General features: G+C 45.5%; 1 protein-coding gene across 1 annotated transcript in view; it reads left to right on the top strand.

Annotated features, from left to right (window-relative positions):
• The first annotated feature begins 9,509 nt into the window (after window positions 1–9,509).
• Window positions 9,510–20,587, top strand: part of WDFY4 (WDFY family member 4) — a 255,486-nt gene continuing 244,408 nt past the window's right edge. The window contains exons 1-3 of the mRNA XM_057734870.1: window positions 9,510–9,743; window positions 19,241–19,355; window positions 20,160–20,272. Coding sequence (XP_057590853.1) covers window positions 9,510–9,743; window positions 19,241–19,355; window positions 20,160–20,272 — 462 coding nt within the window. The remainder of the gene's footprint in view (window positions 9,744–19,240; window positions 19,356–20,159; window positions 20,273–20,587) is intronic.

The raw sequence follows: 20,587 nt of genomic DNA, 5'->3' as shown, positions 1-20,587 counted from the left end.
AGGATGTAGGGCTCTGGGCTCTACTGTTCTCTGCCTGTGAGCACACTTAGCCCTTGGCTGATGTAGGAGGTGGGGACACTTGCTAACTGGAGGGGGCTTGGGGCCACATCAAGGTGATCGCTGGTCCTTGCCCTAGAGCCGGGTGTCAAGGCTTTCAGGGCACCTCTGGCTCTGCTCAACCACCTGCCCTCCCAGCCATTGTCTGCAGGGCTGCTCTTTTCCCACCAGCCCCTCCTGTGGTGTCCCCCTGCACATGCTTTTGTTTTTGCCCTGGAGCCTTGCTCCTGGGGACAGCATTCCTGCTCCTGCTTTCTACTCTTTATATATGAGATGACCAAATCCTTACCTCCAGTCCTGTCTCCATGCACTCCTGGGACCACACCTCTTAAGGCTTCAATTTGGTCCAATTAGTGTCCTGATGTCCTTTCAAACCAGCTCCTTGTGAGAAAAACCCAAGATTGGACAGACTCAGCAGACAGGACAGCAGGGAGGTGATGCAGAAGAGAAGCCAAGGACCCCAGAGCACATCCACAGGGGGCCTTGTGGGCTTACGTCCCCTTAGGAAGTGCAGGCAGATTTCAAGAGCCTCAAGGCAGCAATGTACACAGTTGGGGTAGGGTGGGGTGGGGCATGTGTGGTGGCTGAAGGTGACGCCGTGAGGCCTGTGAGCTACAGGGCAAGAAGAACAGGCACTTTATGGACACCTAGCCCATGGTGGACATGCCCTTGCATACATTCACATACTTAATTCTTTGCACAACCTTGTGAGGAACATTTTGTTTCCATTTCACAGCTGCAGACACTGAGGCTCAGAGAGCCTAAGTAAATAAGACGGCAAGTTAGAAAGTGGGAGAGCTAGGATTTGAATCAGATCTATCTGACGCTGCTCTGGGTCAGCCTGCCCGGGGTGGGGAGGGGGTGAGATAGGTCCAGCCAAAATGTCTAGGCTCAGGGTGCTGGTGTTATCTTGGAAATCAAGGCTAGAGGCTGCCACACAGCCTAGACTCACAGGGCCCATTTCCAGATGCGCTGAGCTGGCCTGCTAGTGAGCTTGGCACTCTTGGGACGTGCCCAGCTCACAGTTAAGCCAGGGGCTGCTGTCTAGCCTTTGGACAACAGGGTTTCCTGGGAAGCAGGAGAGACCTAAGGGCAGTCCCGCACTCTCCCCCTAACCAGCACTGTGATGCTGGACGAGCCGCCCATCTCTCTGGACCGCAGTTCTCTAGGCATTGCACACTCTGCGATTCTTTAGCAAGGCACCCTTCTGGGGGCTTCCAACATTTTCCCAGGTCCCCACCTCTCCTGGGGACACATACTCAACACCTGGGACCTTGTAGAAAGCACATCTGCCTGAGGCCCACCCAGACCAATTAAGAGTAACCTCTGGGCACCAAGATGTGCAGCCTGGGCTGGTGATGATGGCTTTACTTCTAAACTCTTCAAGTGGATTCTTCACCTCTTTGGATTATCTCGGAGGTTCCTTTGCCTCTCTGTTTTCAAGGTGATCCTTCTAACTGGAGTGTTCATCACCTACACGTGGGGTGTTCATCAGGCCCCAGGCTCTTCTTTCTTCTTGTCTTTGCCTGCTCTGGGCCTGGCACATGCCAGCCAGGAGTAACCGTTCTAGATCATGTTTATCATGTTGTTCTCCTTTTCCAGACCTCCAAGTTCCCCCCATTGTCTGGAGCCCCACCTCTGACTGTGTCAGCCTGTGTGACTTGGCCTCAGCGTGATTGCCCGGCGTGCCTGCACTCAGCCCTCTCTCATCAGGAGAGTCTGTCTGCTCTCGCTGAGCTTGGTGCTGCCCAGGGTCCTGGTCCAGCTTTTAGTCTGGTTTGTGCGCATCAGGTTGGCATGTTAGTGAAGCCCCATTTGAGCAGCAGCCATGGTAGGAGGAGCAGGTGGAAGGACCAAACCCTTAGCCTCCAGCTTCTCTACTAGTGCTCCTTCCACCTCAGCACTCGTGCCTTTTCATGTCAGGTTGATTGATATGCGATTTACATACAGACAATTTTACCCTTTTTAGTGTGCCATTTGGACACGTGCACACAGTTGTGTGACCACCACCGTGGTCAGGAGGTAGAACATTTCTACCACCCCACATGTCCCCTTTGCCCTTTGGAGCCACCCTCCTACCTGAAATCCCTGGCAACCACTGATCTATTTTCTGTCCCTATAATTTTGCCTTTTCCAGAGTGTCATATAAATGGGGTAAGGCAGCATGTTATAGCCTTTGGAGACCGGCTCCTGTCACTCGGCATAAGGACTTCGAGACCCATCCAGTTGGCCGTGGATCCGTATTGTGTTCCTTTTTACTGCAGAGAAGCACCCCAGCGTGTGGAGATACCTGTTTATCTCTTCATTCGCCCCTTGACAAACATTTGGGTTGTCTCCAGGTTTTGGCAGCTCTGAATAGACCTACTATGAACATTCACATACAGGTTTTCATATGAACATAAGTCTTCACTTCTCCAGGGTAAACACCCAGGAAGGTAATGGCTGCCTTCATGTTTAACTTCCTCAGAAATTGCCAAACTGTCTTCCAAAGTGGCCGTACCATTTGCATTCACAGCAGCCACAGTGGCAGTGGTGGTTGCTATGCATCCTTGTCAGCACTTATCGATTTTGTTTGTATTTTAAAGACATTCTAACAGGTGCGTCCTGGTATCTCAGTGTGATTTTAATCTACATTTCTCTACTGCTAATGTTCTTGTCTGCCCCGGTGCTTCTCATTAACTACAGCAGGCTGTGGATTGAACAGAGCATTCGTTTTATTACAACTTCTGTCCGCCCCTCCCCTTCCCATTTTCTTTTGCTTTTAGGCACCCTAGTTAATATGAAATGGTGGGAAGAAGGAAGCAAGACCGAGCTCCACCCGGCACATGTTTCTAGAACATGTTTTGGCTTTGTTATTTTTTTTTTTCTGAGAGCTCCAGGTTGAGGCCAGGGTCTTGCTGACACGGGAGCAAGAGTGTTTGGATCTGCTGACATACAATGAGGAACTGACTTCTGAATGGAAAGGAAAACAGGTCATTTACAGCCACATCTGGGAAGTTGCTGTTCTGTATCATCTGGTTTAGGGACACCCCCAGCTCCCAGGCCTGGGGACCATGCTCGTGATGTGGATGGCAGATAGGTATGCCTCTGCACCGGGGGTGTACAATCCAGAAAGGGTAACAGTCACATAAGCTGACAAGAAAGGGGGGTGGACTTCAATCTTGAACTTTATCATAGTAACTCTTTGTCACTAGGTCTGAGTTTCCCTGCAGAATGCACTGAGTTCCAGGTTTCCTCTGACCTACCCCGTTGGAGGGTGGCTCCACACACCTTCTTGCTCTGTTTCCTCCAGAATAGCTTCCTTGCATCTTAGCTCCAAGGGCTGCTAAATCACATCTCGTATCCTGAGACTTCTACCCATTGGCAAATCACCCCGCAGGAAGTCAGGATGAAATAGTCAATCAAATGTGGGTTTAGTGCCCAAACATCAGTAACCCAGCTGATTCTTCAGGCTCCAGATGTTGCCCTCCAGTACAGCAGCTGTGAGCAGGACGGCCTGAATGTTTTGCTTCTGAGACATCATGAAGCAGAGCTCAGATGATGCTTATGGATCTGTGCAGGGTAGGTGCGCCAGGAGAGAGGATGGGCAGTGACACCAAACCCCGGGGGCTGGTGTGGTCACTCCCAGCCCCGGTGTCCCTGAGGTCATAGGGAATCTCCCCTCTTGGGTCACTGCAGACTTGTCATCTGGCTCCCTGCACACAGTGCACAGACAGGAGAGCACCTGACCCTTGCCACGACCCTCACCACACACAACCCACAGGCTCTCAGCCCACTCAGGTGCATCTCTAGGCGTTCTGCACTGACTCACTGGACTGCATCTCTTCTGTGGTCAGTGTGTAAAGGCCAGGGGGTGGAACTGAGATCACCAGGGCCATTTCAATGAAGAGAAATCTATACTCAGAGAGGGAAAGTAACTTGGTCAAGGCAGCACAGCAGCCAGTCTGGGACTGGACTCCAGCCCTTTGATTCCCATCCCGACCTGTTGCTCCTCTTCACCTGGGGGCTGCGTGAGTGGTACCTGCACAGCTGCCTGTCTCTCGCTGCCACATCCAGGCTGCAGAAAGGCAGGGCTTCTAGTCTGCCTGGTTGGGCATGTGGAGGAGCCATGACTAAACTGGGCTACGTGTCACATGCCCTGAGCCTGACCCAAACTGGGAAACAACTTGCCAGCACAGGACAGGGCTTTGTCTTTCCCTGGGTACCCCTGGCATCCCTCACAGCCTCCAGACCTCTCATCCTGCCAAGGCCATCTTTCCCTTCACCCCTCCCCAAACTTCTACTTCTCCAAAACACTTTCTAGCATGGTACTGGGCCAAACCCCTCTCTCCTCCCTGGGCTCAAAGTTAGCCCTTTTTTGAGCTCAGCATCCAGCCTCTGTAGCAGTGCTGTCTACAGACCCAGGGTAGATTCTGCTTTGGCTACCAACTCACAAGGGGACCCTGGGGAGGTCACTTCTCTGCTCCAAGCCTTAGTACCAGCTACAGACAAAGGCTGATAGCTTTGACTCACTGGATGGAAGGAAGATTAAGTGAAGGGATGCAGGTAAATGCCCGCAACAAGGAGGCTCCAATAAATACTGTCCCAGAGCACTGACTTAATTCCCTCCGAGGGGGTCCCATTATTAGCCCATTTCACAAATGAGGACACTGAAGCCGGGACAGGTTTTGTCACTTGGTCTAAGCCCATTGGATTCAAACCGGAGCAGCCTGGTTCCAGAGTCTGTGCTGGTGCCAGCACCTATTTACAGACGTAAGAAGACACTTGATAACAAAGTGAATTAGAATGGTTTCTTCTTGCCGTTCTTCATGCAGCCCTGAGAGGCTACTCCCCGTTTCCTTCCTTTTACAAACAAAACTGAAGCAGACCTACGGAAAGACAGGAGAGGGGATGGCCACAGCTTGACATTTGAGTCAGACAACTTCTCCACAGGATTCACGGATCCCATTTTGTCAGAAATTTTTGTTTTTCAAAAATCTCTGTCTTTTCAAGGGAACATAATTTAAGAGTTTCACTTCAGTGAACATGACTTCAGAGGAAATCTGAGGAGCTCTGATATTTCCCCCGGTGTCCAGCTGTGTTCCCCAGGAACACATTTTTACATCTTGTGACCTGACACTCACTGTCCTCTCACCTGCTTATCCTAGAAATGTGGCGTGTTAGCAGGCCCTCTGATTCATTTTATTCAATGTATCAATTAGGTGCATCTGCAGGTATAGTCCCAAAATGACTTTTATGTGATAGAGACAAGCTCAGCTTGGCTCCAGCCGCCATCCTGTGCATTGGGATGTCCGTGATGGACTTGGCCTGGCTCTGTTGATGATGGGGATGCTGGTCTGACTGAGACATAATGACTTTCAGAGCGTGGGGGAAATCCAAGTAGAAAAAGAACTTATTTAGAAGAGGAGTCTGGGCTGTATATAGAGAGAGATTTGAGTGGCATCAGCGTATAGGCTCATTCGTTCATTTCTGTATATGGTGACATTTCACTGAGCATCTACTTTGTGCCAACCCCTGATAAAGGTGCAGTGGTCTTCTTTCACAGAGGTAACATTTAGTAGATATGTGGCTCTCAGGGGTAATTAATGCCAGTGGAATAGCTGAGATTTTCTATAGGGAACTTTTGAAATGAGAACATGTGGCATCTACCTGAAACCAGAAAACTGACACAGGGAGTCTGGAAGGACACTGAGAAGCAGACAGACAGAAACACATCCAACAAAATATGTAGTGAGATACAACAGAGATGCCGTTGCTTTTTTTCCTATTTAAATTTTTTTAATTATATAAGTTACAGGTGTACAATAGAGTGAGTCACAAATTTAAAGGTTATACTCCATTTATAGTTATAAAATATTGGCTATATTTCCCATGTGGTACAATATATCCTTGTAGCTTACTTTATACCTAATAGTTTGTACCTCTTACTTCTCTACCCCTATTTTGTACTTCCCTCCTTCCTGTCCCCACTGGTAACCAATAGTTTGTTCTTTACCCCTGTGATCTGTTTCTTTTTTTATATTCACTAGTTTTTTTTTATTTTTTAGATTCTACATATGAGTCATATCATACAGGATTTGTCTTTCTCTGTCTGACTTATTTCACTTAGCATAATGCCATCCAAGTCCGTCCATGTTGCTATAAATGCCAAAATTTCATTCCTTTTTTTATGTCCACATATATATACATGGACATCTTCTTTATCCATTCATCTGTTGATGGACACTTAGGTCGCTTTCATATCTTGGCAATTGTAAATGATGCTGCTATGAACATTGGGGTGCATGTATCTTTTCGAGTTAGTGGGGTTTGGGGGGATATATACCCAGGAGTGGAATTTCTGGGTCATAAGGTAGTTCTATTTTTAGTTTTTTGAGAAAGCTTCTTACTGTTTTCCACAGTGGCTGTACCAATTTACATTTCCTCCAAAGTCTACAAGGGTTCCCTTTTCTCCACATCCTCGCCAACATTTGTTATTTGTGTTTTTTGTGATGACAGCCATTCTGCCAGGGTGAGGTGATATCTCATTGTGGATTTGATTTGCATTTCCATGGTGATTAGCGATTGTGAGCATCCTCTCATGTGCCTGTTAGATGGCATTGCTTTTTATCCATTAAATCGGTGAGAATTAAAAAACAGTAACTAAGGACGTGTGAACTCTGGTACACACTTGGTAGGAAGACTGTACATTGATGAGGTGTTTTTTAGGAGAAGCTGTTTGGAAATATGTGTCAGGAGCCTAAAATGTTTACCTATCTTTAGATCCAGCTATTTCCTCTTAGGAACGTATTGCAATCTGTTATTTAATCACGAATATATGGAAAGGCTTAGACACAAGGCCTATTGTCACAGTGTTGTTTATGGTAGTGAATAACTGGAAATGACTTAAGCGCCTAAATGTAACGGGATTAGTTAAATAAAGGATCAACATGGTTCTACAGCCACCACACACCATTAAACATGAGGATGTAGAGGATCTTTAACAACATGGGAAATATGCACGATACGTTTCTGTGACATAAAAAAGTTATGAACTAATTTATGAGAAAAATGGATTGAGAGAAGATATTAGCGATTCTTAAAGGCAACAAGGGATCAGTTTCTAGACTATACTCTCTCAAAGCAACAAGAAAAAGATAGGCAAGGACAAATAAGCAAAGGTTACGAGTAGTCATTTTTCAGAAGAGGAAATCCAAAAGGCTATGAGTCGTATAAAGAGATGCTCAGTCTCATTAGTAAATTAGAGAGACACAAATTAAAATGAGGGGTCACTTTACTTCAATCAGATCAGCAGACATTAGAAAGCACGGTGACATTAAGCAGGGTGTGGAGGAGACGGTAGAGGAGCCTGTTGGGGGAGTGTGGCCTGGTGCCAGCTTTCTGGAGGCATCTTAGTAGATGGTACTTGGTTGACTGGAGAGACATACACCCTTGACTCAGCACTGCCACTCTGGTGTTCATACCCAGAGCCAGTCACATCAGCCCCATGAGGGGAGCCTTACGGGAATGTCCAGGACAGGATGGAGGGCAGTATGGGGAGTCTTGGGCAATCTAACCATCCACTGTGGAGCACATAAGTCAAATAGACACGTGACGCCCACTGCGTAACATGGAGCAGCAGTTAGAGGAAATGAGGTTGACAAATACAGAGCCACATGCTTGGGTCTGAAGTCATAATGCTGAGTGAGAAAGTAAGCTAAGAGAAGACACAGAAGGTCACTTGGGGAACTTAAAATGATGCATTCAGAAATCATGCACTTGTGCCATGTTTTATAAGGACCTGTGCTATCAAGCAGCTGGGTTCGGCAGGGTGGGGAAGACAGGAGTGGGGGATGAAGAGCCCAGGGAAGAATGGAAAAACCATTAATGCTAGAGAGGAGCCTGGTCCTGGTCAGGAAAGAGACAGTGCTGAGACTGAGAAATGGGAGGCACCCGGCTTCCTGCCCCTGAGGATCAACCCCAAAATGGAAACAAATAAACCCCCACCAAGACCCAGACAACCAACCAAAAATAGCAAAAAAAGAAAAAAAAGAAAAAAAAAAGTACAAATAAAAAGTTTGCTTCAATATTGTTAAACAGTATATTTGTAGATAAAAGCCTGAATATCCACGGTCATTTTTCTGGATATAGGCCAGCCTGATATTCTTCCTGATATTTTTTTTTTCTTCCCAATTTTCGACACTGAAAGTACACGGCTGTTGTATAAGACAATGACTTCTGCAAATGAAGTCTGAGAATAATTAGCATGTGTGATATAAGAAAAGTCAGGGACTCACGGCATTTTGTACTTAAAGGGTGAGAATGTTCCAGAGGGATGGCTCATCTGGCCACGTGACCCTTAGTTAGCACCCATTCTAGCCTGCAAGGGGTGTGTGTTTGGGCTAAAAATAAAGCATGACATACCCCCTCAGCAGCTCAGCCCAGAGCAAAACACTGGTAGATCCACCTTCTGTGTCGATCTGTCTGGTTGCCACCCCTTGCTTGGGGGCTGTCAGTCACTGGCCAGATTCCAGGATGGACTCCTGTGTGGTGACATCGTGGCTGGAGAAGGCTTCTTGCAGGGAACCTGGACACTCTGGTCCCTGATGGGAGTTTCCTGCACTCCTGACAAACAACCAACAAACAAACTTTTGTTGTGCTGAGAATCAGTCTTGACTCAGCTACAGTGTATGACAATTGAAAAGTCGGGGACACAAATAAAGGTACCTTCTTGAGGCTACCTACCTGGCAAATCAGCCTTTGGCTAGTTTCATGGCATACGTTCCCGTCCTCACACCTACTGACCCTGGATCCCGGCTTGTACACATTGCTTTTGTGTGCACTAACAGAGAAGTTCTTTTACGTTAACTTGGGGGTTTAAAGAGTCATCTTGAGGACAAATTCCTCTAAAAATATTGAGTACGAAGCAAATAATGCTGCGAATGAAGAACTAACATCCTTTCCGTCTCACGTAGCAGAAGGAACTTAAAATAGAAGATGCAGAATTACATGCCTCTACAAACATTGGTGAGACATTACATACCTATTCTATTTACTCAGCCTTTTTAAAGAGGAGCAGTGTCAGGTAATTTAAAAAAATAGGCTTTGGTGTTAAAGGTTTACGTTTCAACTAGATGCCTCACTGCCCCAGTGCCTCTTGGTTCAGTCAGTTTCCTTACTTAAATAGAAAAAATAAGAATACCCGTCTTTCTTGTGAGACACCCTGAGTAAACAGCCCAAGATGGTGCCTGGCGAACGTTAGATTGTCAGTGGGTCACAGCTAAATTGGAATCTCTTTTCTCAGAAGTGTTCCTTATTTTAGTCAGTTTCAGATTCTTAGAGGAACTATCTGCAAAGGGAACTGGACTGAATGAGGTTGGTACCTTGTCCCACAATCAGCTTCATCAGAAAGTGTTGTGAAGGGACTGTTCATTTTCTTTTTTGTTCTGAATTCAGATCTGCTTTGCTGAGGCATGGAAGCGAAAGATGTCTCAGAGGCTGAAGACAGAGCTGAGGATCCAGGTTCCGAAAATAAAGGCCAGCCCGATGTTGCTCAGCCTGACTTCCCACCAGGAGGACAGACCCCCGGCCCCACTGCCCTCTGGGACATGCTAGAAAGGAAGTTTCTGGAATACCAGCAGTTGGCTCCCAGGAGCCCAGCTGAACATCAGAAGAGCCTGTTGAATCTTCTCCCACTGTTCCTAAAGGTTGGTATTCTCATTTTTGAAACCGTAAAAAGATGATACAGTGCTCTGGGGACACTTCTGGGATGATTGGAAGCTGGAGTTGGTAGTTTTAATATCATCACAAATGGTCTCTGATTGGTTTCTTAGAAGAGAGTGTTGTGCTATTTAATAAAGATAGCAAGCAAGGCTCGTCTCCAGGGTGAAGATGGGCTTGGAAAGGATGGACAGTTGGCTCTTGAGTACTATCGCCTCTTTAGTTAAAAAAAATATTGTTCAACAATGATATTGTTCAATCCTAGCTTGGGAGCCAGAGGAGAAACCCGTTTCTTTGGGAACTAGGAAAGGAATCTGTGTCCTGACATGTGAGTGGCAGGATGGCTGATAACTTCAAACACCAGTAATGTCAATACCAGGGTCTGGGAGAGCCAGAACATAAATCGTGCCAATAAAGCAAACTGAGGTGTAATCCACAGGGAGGAGCAGAGCAGGGTTCCCTTCCGTGGTCACAGACACACAAGAGAAGCCCAGCCTGTCCACTGGGCTGGCACTCTGGCTGGTGGCAGCTGGTGATAGTTTGGGTACGAGGGATTTCCTCTGCTGTCTTGGAATAAAGCTCCTGCCAGTGAGATCTGCCTTATTGTTGAATATATTGAAGTCTAATTGTAGAGTTGGATATGCATCTTTTATGAAGACAGTTTTGCTATTGATTTTGGGTTATTACAAAAACCATGTACCTACATTCAAAGCACGGAGAATATGAGATACTTTTCACATTTGAAAGTAAGCTAGGGCAGATGGAAGCTCTGGCAGGTTTTTATTGGAAAATCCCATTGTTAATATGTTTCATTTAACTTATTAACCAGAAATATTTAAGGATATCCAAAGATGACTCAGAATCTCCTTGGGATCATATTTATAGGATGCATTGAATACTTAAGCATGCCTTTCTGGAAAAAATTGCCAAGTAACTTACTGTCCATGAATTCATTATTTTCCTCCATGTTTTGGACTTGCATACTCCATCCATCCCATTTCACAGATTGGATAACTGGGGCACAGGGAACATACTGAGAAAGAGGAACTGGATGAGGAGAGATGGCTCAGGTTTCTCATTCCAAGCCCTCCCTGCTCTGAGGACCCCAGCTTCTGGGAGGTAGCATCCTCTCACCCAGTTCTCAGGTCGACTTTGCCTTATGGAAGGAAAAATGTGGGCATTACCCACCCCCCAACCCCCTAAATCACTGGGAGTGCATATGGGTTCAACCATTGCACTGTCTTTCCCACCCCACTGGGCGGCCCTGGCTCTGATGAAAGGACTCTGAATCTGAGAGCCAGAGATTGATACTTCTTTGCATCTCTACAGACTGTTGATTTGAGAATTCACTCATTTGTTATACAAATATTTGTTGAGCTCCTGTACTCTCTTCTAGGGCCTGGTGCTATGAAAGTAAGGAAGACAGATAGAGGTTTTACCTGCATCTGTCCCGAGCAGAGGATACTGACTAGCACCCAGAATGTGTTCTGTCTGGCTTGTAGGGGTTGAAAATGAATTAGTGCCATATTTTCAAAGTGGAAAGTTTTCATGTGAGACTCAGATTTCAAATTTCTCTTGAAAATATTTGTAGCTGTAATACTGACAATTGGATGGAGATGGTTAGGGGCACCTCTTTTAAACAGAAGGTGGTCCTGGTCTCTCAGTTTACCCTAGTCTCCCACTCCCTAATATCTTTCACCCAACCCACATCACTCATTTATTTTATCTATAGGCATTGACCTCATAGATAGCGAGCAGTTCCTATTTTAACTGAACCTCAATATTGGTCCGTGTTTCACAAACCCTTTCCTGGTAACGGGAGGCACGGTGGCCTTATTGCTGAACACATGGGCTTTCAAGTCAAATAGTAGGGCTCCAATCCCAGCTCCATTGCTTACTGGCTGTGCATCCTTGAGCAAGCTACTAAATATTCCAGAGCCTCAGTTCCCTCATCTGTAAAGTGGAATCAATACCACTTTGCTGGGAGACTGTGAGGGTGAGATCAGATGAGGACTGTAAAGTCCACAGCACATGGGAAGCAAACATGGTCCCCATCATCCTTTCTAGCAGCCTCCTGGAAACTGACTGCACACATGTGCAGTTTGAGATCCTGTCACCATGATTCCCCAAACTGCTAAAAAATCTGCTATGTTTCAGACCCCTGAAGCCCACCTCTGATGAACCCAGTAGAGGCAGACTATTATAGGCTTTTAATCATTTTCTTGAAATCTATATTCTTTTAAGTCCTATATGTTTACAAACCTGTTGTTCTTATTAAGTTCTGACTAATAAAATCTTGCCAGAACCACAGCCCTCAGACTTCTTTTTTTTTTTTAAGCTCTTTATTGGAATATATTTGCTTTACACTCTTGTACCAGTTTTTGAGGTACACCAAAGTGAATCAGCTGTGTTTATACATATATCCCCATATCCCCTCCCTCTTGCGACTCCCTCCCCCACTCCCTGTCCTGGCCCTTGAAGGCATCACCCATCATCAAGTTGATCTCCTTTTGTTATACAGCAACTTCCCACTAGCTATCTATTTCACACTTGGTAGTGTAAATATGTCTATGCTACTCTCTCACTTCGTCCCATGGTGAAGGTGGGAGCTTTTTGGGGAGGGGTGTAGTGCAGATAAAATCTGAGCTGTAGATGAAGACTGAGGACGGCCACTGGAATACAAGTCCTTGTGTAAGAAATCAAGCTTGTAACCACTCTGTTCCGAATTTTATACGCATAAAGCAGAGTTCTTCAAGGTTGTCTGTGAAGAACCCCCTTGGAAATATCAGGACTTAAAAAGTCATGCTGTCTCCCAACAGCATGTGGCCATTAATGTCAAAGTCTTATCATGTACTGGTTGTCATCAAACCATGCCCCAACTGGGCTCTGAGACTCCTGAGTGCATCTAAAAGAGTCCTGGACTACTTTGGTCGGTGGGGCTCAACTCCATATACCTGGCTTTTTTCACTTTGGGCCCAGGGAAAACTACGATGATCTGGAATATTCTTTGTTCTAAGACAATGCACACAAAAGATTTTGAATTGTCACCTCTGTTTGGGAAAGGCTATGTCCCTGGGTTATGGGATCTTGCCTAACTGGCCCAGACTCTTTGTCAGTCAGACCCAACATGAAAGGGGTGGTCCACGTGTAGTTAGGGCTCTGGTGAAGGTTGGCAGTAGTGCATGCCCCACCTCAGGGGATGTCACCTGCCTTGGCCTAATGAGTCTTGAGATATAATAACAGGCATTGTCTTGTGAGGCAGACTGCCTCAGAGCTGCTTCCCTGGCATGTTCTTCCCAAAGAACTTCCCTTTAACCTCTTTGGCTTTCTCTCACCTCTGATTCCTCCAAACACACAGCAGAAGATGAACTTCTCCCTTATTCCTGTCATTGTTTAGACATAAATCTGTATCAACTGCGAGGCAAATACAAAGAGGGGTTTGGCTAGTTCTATAGTAAATTCTAGCCCTATTGCAGGGCTGTTAAGGAGTAAACCCACTCCACATTTTGGTAACTGTCTTGGTAATAAGGAGTGTCAGGGCACTGGAATCCCAGCAGGGAGCTGCCGTGAGAGGAGGAGTCAGAAGCGAAGTTCTCACCCGGATCTTCAGGCTCTCCTCCTCTACCAGGCTCCATCACTCCCTTTCCTAGGTCAATGCCAGGGCAAGTGGTTACTTTCACTGATGAAAGGTAGTAATATTCACAAAGCTCTAACGAACTAAACCAGGTATTTTGTTGCGTGTTTACGAGCCCTTATAATAACCCCGTGAAGTAGGTGCTATTTTTATCCCAGCTTTATAAATGAGGAAAGAGAGGTTTAGAGATGTTTCATAACTTGGCCAAGGTCAGCCAGTTGTTAGCGGGGAGCAGAACTTAACCTGCGCATTCTGCCCAGGCTCGTGTTGTTAACCACTGAGTTCCCTCGGGCAGTGCTGAGGTTCATAAAACAGAGCACATCTGGTTTCTTTCCCTATCTCCTGACTCACTGGACCATGGCTTTTCCTGGCTAGTACCTATGTCCCCTTGGGTACAAAAAGAATGCCACCCCCTGCACATGCGCTGTTTGGATAGCTGACTCGAGGATGTTGCAGACAAGGAGGAAGTTTTATTGCATCACAAGGGAAGCAGCACAGAGCCAATGACTTCCCAGAGTACAGAGCAGTGCTTGCAAGAAGGATTCAATTGACTGTTGTTCTTTCCCTGTCAAGAGCCTTGGGCTTTGGCCTTTTCTGAACCCTTCCTATCATAAGATCTTACACCAAGAGAAGAAGGCATTCCTCTAGCAAGCATGGGTAAGTCCTGTTGGCCTTCAGTTGAGTTTGCTTTGGGGGAAAGGGAACCACTTGGATCCTCTCACTGCATAGAGATAATAATAGACAGAGAAAGCTAGAGCTACAGATGTAGTTGTTGAAGATTGTTCTTAGAATGTGTACTTGGAGAGAAAGCAGGCAGTGAGACGGGGAATCCTTAGCAATTAGTGTAAAATCCCTCACTGTCTGGGACAGACAACCTGAGGGGTGGGACAACATGGGAAAAAAAGGGAATCTGTGGATGTGATGGATTAGAGATGCTGTGGATGGGTGCACACTGCTTCCTTCAAGAGGTGACATCTATGTCCCCTCCCCTGAAATCTGGATGGGGTTGTGATGGCTTGACTAATGGAATATGGCAAAAATGACCTTGCCGGGCTCAGGCCTCAAGAGACTTGTAGCTTTTCCCTGTCACTTGGAACAGTCACTCTTAGAACCCTGCTGGCATGTTGGGAGGGAGCCCAAGCAGCGCCAAGTAAAAGCCTACGTGGAGAGAAACCAAAGCCCCTGGCCTTGTAGCTGCACTTGCTGCTGACAGCCGCCACGATGTGCCAGCCACGCGAGTGCGCCACCTTGCGGGTGGCTCCTTAACCCTTGTTCACGGCCCCAGCTGCGTGAAGCAGAGGAAGGCCCTTCCCACTGAGCCCCACCCGAACTGTAGATCCATGAGAAAAATACATGGTTGCTGTTACTTTAACTCACTCAATTTGGGGCTGATTTGTTATACAGCAATAGATAATCAGAACAGTGGGTAACACGGGCAGGAATCCATTCACATTCTAGTGTGGAGGGATTGGGATTAACACTAAAGCAGTTGTACTTGGGGATGTGTGTGTGTGTGTGTGTACATGTGCGTGTACACAGGTGTGTACAGGTACTCTTACGTTAACTGCCTGGCCAGTGGTACAGAGTTTATACCATTAGGTATTGTCAATTATTCTCATATAAACCCAGCATAGACCCAGCTGACCAGGGAAGAAAGAGAAGTAACAGTAAAGATAATAACAGGGATGAACAACAGTGAAGTCCAAGTGTGGCATCTAGAGGGGAAGGTGAGGGTAAATATCCCTTCTTGTCCATCCCTGACTCAAACCCACTTCAGAGTGGGGTCTGCAACATGGTTTATTCCCTTCTCAGGAACAATAGTTTTGTTATGTTAGTAAAGTTTTGATGCATCGCTTTTTTTTCTATTTACAAAGGAGAGAATCAGTTGTCACATTAGCAGGGGGAACTCATATAAAGTCCCTGAAGTGTTTTGAGTTCACTTAAAGGCCAAACCACCAAACTCTGCAGCAATGAAGAAATGGTAATATTGCAGTCACATTTGAAAACTAACCAGATTCTCTGTCATTCAAAGCTGGGGTTTTCTCCCATCTCCTCTAGAGCGTCTGTCTTCCTTATGCTCTGGAGACCAGAGCATCATTTTCTTTCTCTTTCTTCCATGTGAGGGGACAGCCACAAGGCATGATGGTGCCACTTAGAGAATGTAAGTAAATAAAAGCTTTTTTAAAATATTGAGCAATATTCTCCCAGCATGCAAATCCCAGTTTGGGAAAAAAAACTAGGTCCTTTTGAAAGCTGCCTTAATTCTTTGGGGTCTCCACGGTACCATTCAGTACGTGATTGCCTCTGTGCCTCAAACGGCACCCCAGTGGCCGGAAAGAGTTAATGGGGCCTCCAGAAGTAGCCATCGTGGTCCCAGGAAGGAGTGTGAGCCTTGGGAGAGTTTGGATGAGTGTACAATTACTGTTCAACGCACAGGGGCCCAGTCTGCTTTATTGTAGAGTGCATCCTGGAGCCCCACTGCTCAAAGACAATCGCGATGCCTCTGAGTCAACTGCCTGCAAATTGGTCTTTGAGGGGTTTGCCAGTGCTGGGAGGAGGCACAGGAATCTGTTAGGAAGATATCATAGCAGATATCCTATCAGTCCTGGGGAGGGAAACAATGTTACCACTGAAATTCCCAGCCAGAAGGACTGACTTTTTCTCCCCAGAGATGAAGGTTTCTGGGAGATAGCTGGTTTCCAGGTGGTAGCCATACATTTTTTAGACATGCACATGCTACTTGGGTACGTGTGAGAGGATTCAGCTCTTTACTCTGCTGCTTAACTGGTTCTCTAGGGTTACCCTCTGACTCAGCCTCAGTTTCTGCAAAGTGGGAATAATAATAACACCAATCCCAAAGGTATATTATGCGGATTAGTGGAAACACGGCATGCCAGTGCTTGGCCCAGCGTTTGGCACAAAACCAGCAGGCTGCAACACATTTGGCCATTGTTCTGCGTGCTGTGGGTCCCATAATCATGTGTTCACTTACCAAATATTTGGTGAAGGTCTACTACATATAGCAGTGTTTAACATTGACCTAGTATTTTTGTAGTTTTAGCAAAGTTCTGATGTACTGCTTTTTTACTTACAAAGGAAAGCTGTGACTATGTTCGTTTATAGGGCAGAAGACTTTAAAAGAATTTCAGATACAAAGTGTTGCTCAAATCAAAATAAACACCCAAGTACTCATCATGCATATAAAAGAAACAAAGCATTTCAGATAAAGCCACCTGTGCACGAATCCTGGAACTCATTCCCCTCCGTCCTTCCCCTCCGTCCTCCTCCGATGGTAACTCCCAACCTGCTGAATTATCATGCCCTGTGGGAAATGATATAGAGAGAGACAGCAAGTTGCAAAAGTAAATTACAGTATCATTCTAAAATACCTGTGAGGCTCTGTGTAAATTACACAATAATATGGGTGTATTTTTATAACCATAAGTAATATCATTGTGTAATTTATGTATAGTCTCACAGGTTTTTGTAGACTCATAGTGTAATATACTATTGCAATTTGCTTTTCCCACAACATTCTATTTTGGGGATTTATCCATATTGATACAGCTCTGTTTCTTTTCCTTTTTCAGTTCTGTATGATATGCTTATATAAATATGTCAGATTATTCATTCATTATCCTATTGATGAACACTGTTTTTCCCAATTTTTCACAATCAAAAATAACACTGCATAAGTACTTCTTGTCCACGTCTCCTTATGCACATGTGCCAGCATTTCTCTAGGGACTATACCAAGGATTGGAATTGCTGGGTTGTTGGATGTGTGTCCCTTGAACTTTGTTGGATTGCATTAAATGCTTCTTCAAAGAGGTTCTTCCAAGTGACACTCCGTCATAGAGTGTGGGGTTTCATGGTTCCTCACCTTCACCCACATTTGATATTGTTCGATTTTTCATTTTCACTAGCTAGAAAAGTATAAAATATCTCCTTGCAGTTATAGTTTGCATTTTCCTGATTATTAGTAATTGGCTATTTATCTTTCAATAAATTACTTGTTGCTTCATTTGCCTGTTTTTTAAAAATCAGATTTTTTTCTTATTAATTTATAGGAGTCTAAATACCATTCCTTTGTCAGTTACATGCATTGCAAATATTTTCTCCTAATCTATGGTTTGCCTCCTCCTTTTGTATCTAGTGTCTTTTCATATAAAGATGAGTTTTAAAGGTTTTTACTTTTAAACAAAGATAGGATCTGTTGCAAGGAAACATATTGAAAATGATTCCCCTTTGGAAATTGTATGTGTTTCTCACCCTTTCTAGAAGGAGGATCTCAGCTTAAAAAAACTTGGCCAGCCTTTGGGCAGGAATATAATTTAACATGGCTGGTGAGTGGACAGCAGTCTGGCAAAATTGCATTTCATAGCGGCCACTAATTGCCAGGAATAGGCACAGCCACCTACCTTCCTGGTGGGAACTTGGGATCAGGAATTGCAGGGGGATTAATCAAGTCTGGGGCTGAGGATAGTCACTCCACTCTGTACTCAGCCTCTGATAACAAGGGAGAACAAAGGGAAAAGGCTTGCATGAAAAGCAGATCTAGCAACAGGATTACTACAGAAACTAGGAGGAAATTCTGAAAAGAGTCTGGCGTCCCAAGCAGAATTGTAAAAGACTTCTATTAAACAGTATCCTAAACAACAAGGGGAAAAAGTCTGAGGAAAAAGATGGGATAGAGATTAAAGAACAGATAAGAAAGTATTTAAAGGAAATTAAAAAGAAATAGATTTAAAACAATGACAACAACTTGGACTGGGAAAAGATTTCCCAAGCTTGGAACTAAGTCCAGAAAGCAAAGGAATGGATTGAGAAATTTTGTTTCATAGGAATTTCAAATTTCTGTACAGCAAAACCAAACAATACCAAATTTAAAGATGAAATGACAAATTCGAAAAAATTGAGATAGTATTATATATCAAGGGTTAATGATTTTTATATATAAAGAGATTTTTTAAAATAAGTAAGAAGGTAGTGAAAACTCCAACAGGAAAAATAGGCTAAGAGTAAAAACAGACAATTCAAAAGGCATGAAAAGCATTCATGCATTCTAGTTATCCAAAGATTACAATTGAAATGAGATACTTTTTCTTCTGTAATGTTTCTCATTTAAAATGAAAAAGCACCACAGTGCTTGATGTTGGCGTGGGCAGAGAGAAATCAGCCCTTTTCCATGGAGCCCTTGGAGGCTACTCTGGTAAATTTTTTCTGGAGAGTGAAGTTAGTAGTTAGTAACAGGTACCAAATCACTAAAAAAGGAAAAAAAAAAAAAAAAAACCCACTCTTTTAATTGAAAATCCCACTGTTTTAAACCTACAATCCTGCTTTTTAGAATGTATATGAAGGAAATACTTGCATGACTAAAACTAAGATATCTGCATGAAGTTTGACAAGTCTGTAAGAGGAGAATCAGTGAGACACAGCAATCCTGGTGAGGAAGGGGAGGGAGGGGGGAACTGGAGAATCACTCTTGGAATTTCCCACTAGGGAGGTGGGTGCCTGGTAGGGCCATTCACTGAGACGAGATGCCGCAGGTTTGGGGGGAAGGCAATGGATTCAGTTATGTGTGTTTGATGTTTCAGGAGCATGAGTTCAGGGGAGATGTCCAAGGGCCAGCTGGATGTATTTGGAACTCAGCAGGAAGTTAAAGAATTCCTAGGCACTAGTGTAGGGAGACAGTAGAAGCTAGAGGGTAGGCGATTTAGAGACTTTGCATGCACCTGGGAAAGTGAGTTGAACCATTGGTTTGGGCTGGCAGGGAGGCAGGGAGGTGGTTCTGATGCCTTGCTTCGTAGCTTTGACATCTCTGAGTGAATCCTATGTGTTGCACTTCAGGCCTGGGAACACTCTGTGGGGATCATCTGCTTTCCCAGTCTCCAAAGGCTGGCTGAAGATGTTTCCAACCAGCTTGCCCAAGAAATACAGAAGGCACTGGTGGGAAAGCCTGCAGGTAAGAGAAGAGAGGTCCTGGAGATCTTCATGGAGAGCAAAACATCTCTGGAGACCTCTCTCAGGCCTCCAGCTAAGCCCCTCTCTGCTTTCTAGGGGAGTTAGAGTAGTGCCTCTGAAAGCACACAGCAGGTCAGGTTCTGCCACTGAGTACCCTGGAGAACAAAGGAAAGGCTACAAGAGAGAAGAGAAGAGGGACTTGGGAAAATCTGCTGCTCCTGGGAGGGCCACACACACACACACACACACGCCCCACAGACCCCACCTATATACACACACACACACACATACACACAGAAAAGACACAGAAACCAAAGCCAAGCATGTTTCCTGCTGTGGGTCTCCTGACTTGCATCCTTTCACTGATGGAGGGCTTGGCTATGAGGCTGAGGGCAAGAGGGAATTCCAGGGGGAAGGAATAGCTTGAGCATGGTGTAGGTTGCAGGAATCCCTGTGACAAAAGGGGCTGTGTGATACAGAAAGTGGGGAGAAGGCACTGGATTGTGACAAGTCCAATCCGCGAGGAGCCTGTTCTTACTATTTAGCAATAGGGAGCCACTGATGGTTGTTGGACAGGGAGGGTGGCAGGATAAAGGCTATCCTCCAAGAAGAGTAATGTGGCCGAGTAGTGAAATGTTTGGCACAGATGCGGGTGTCATTGTTGGGATGGCAAGAGGCAGAGGTTCCCTGAATATGCTGAGGCACATCTCATGGAGAGAGAGGCCTGAGTGGAGGGAAGCTGGGTGACCAGGCCACCGCACCGCCCTGCCGGTGACACTTTCTCCCCTCCCCACACTGTTGCCAGAGCAAGCGCGGGTGGCAGCTGGGCAGTTGCTGCAGTGGAAGGGAGAAGCGGATGCAGATCAGGATGGCTACCTGCTCCTGAAGTCGGTGTACGTGCTCACGGGGACAGATTCGGTAAGTGCCAGGCCCCACTGGCCCAGCCTGGATGCTTCTCACCCGTGTACAGAGAGACGTCCCAGCACAGGGCAGTCGCATGTCTCAAGGGTGTCTTTCTTTCCACGAAACTGATTTATCGTTTTTCCTCCCCTACTCCCCCTCGGATATAGAACGTGAACTTCAGAGTCTGAAATTCCTACCCACATCCTGCTTTTACAGCTGACAAGCTGTGTGTAACCTGGAGCAAATTATTTGATCTCTTTGCATCTCTGTTGTGTTGTTAATTCTAAAATTGGGGATAATAATGCTTCTGTTCTAGGGTGAGTGTGAGGA

The sequence above is a fragment of the Hippopotamus amphibius genome, chromosome 5 (genome assembly GCF_030028045.1).
Source record: "Hippopotamus amphibius kiboko isolate mHipAmp2 chromosome 5, mHipAmp2.hap2, whole genome shotgun sequence".
In the NCBI taxonomy this organism is placed as follows: Eukaryota; Metazoa; Chordata; class Mammalia; order Artiodactyla; family Hippopotamidae; genus Hippopotamus; species Hippopotamus amphibius.
This window is presented reverse-complemented; position numbering and strand designations above follow the sequence as displayed.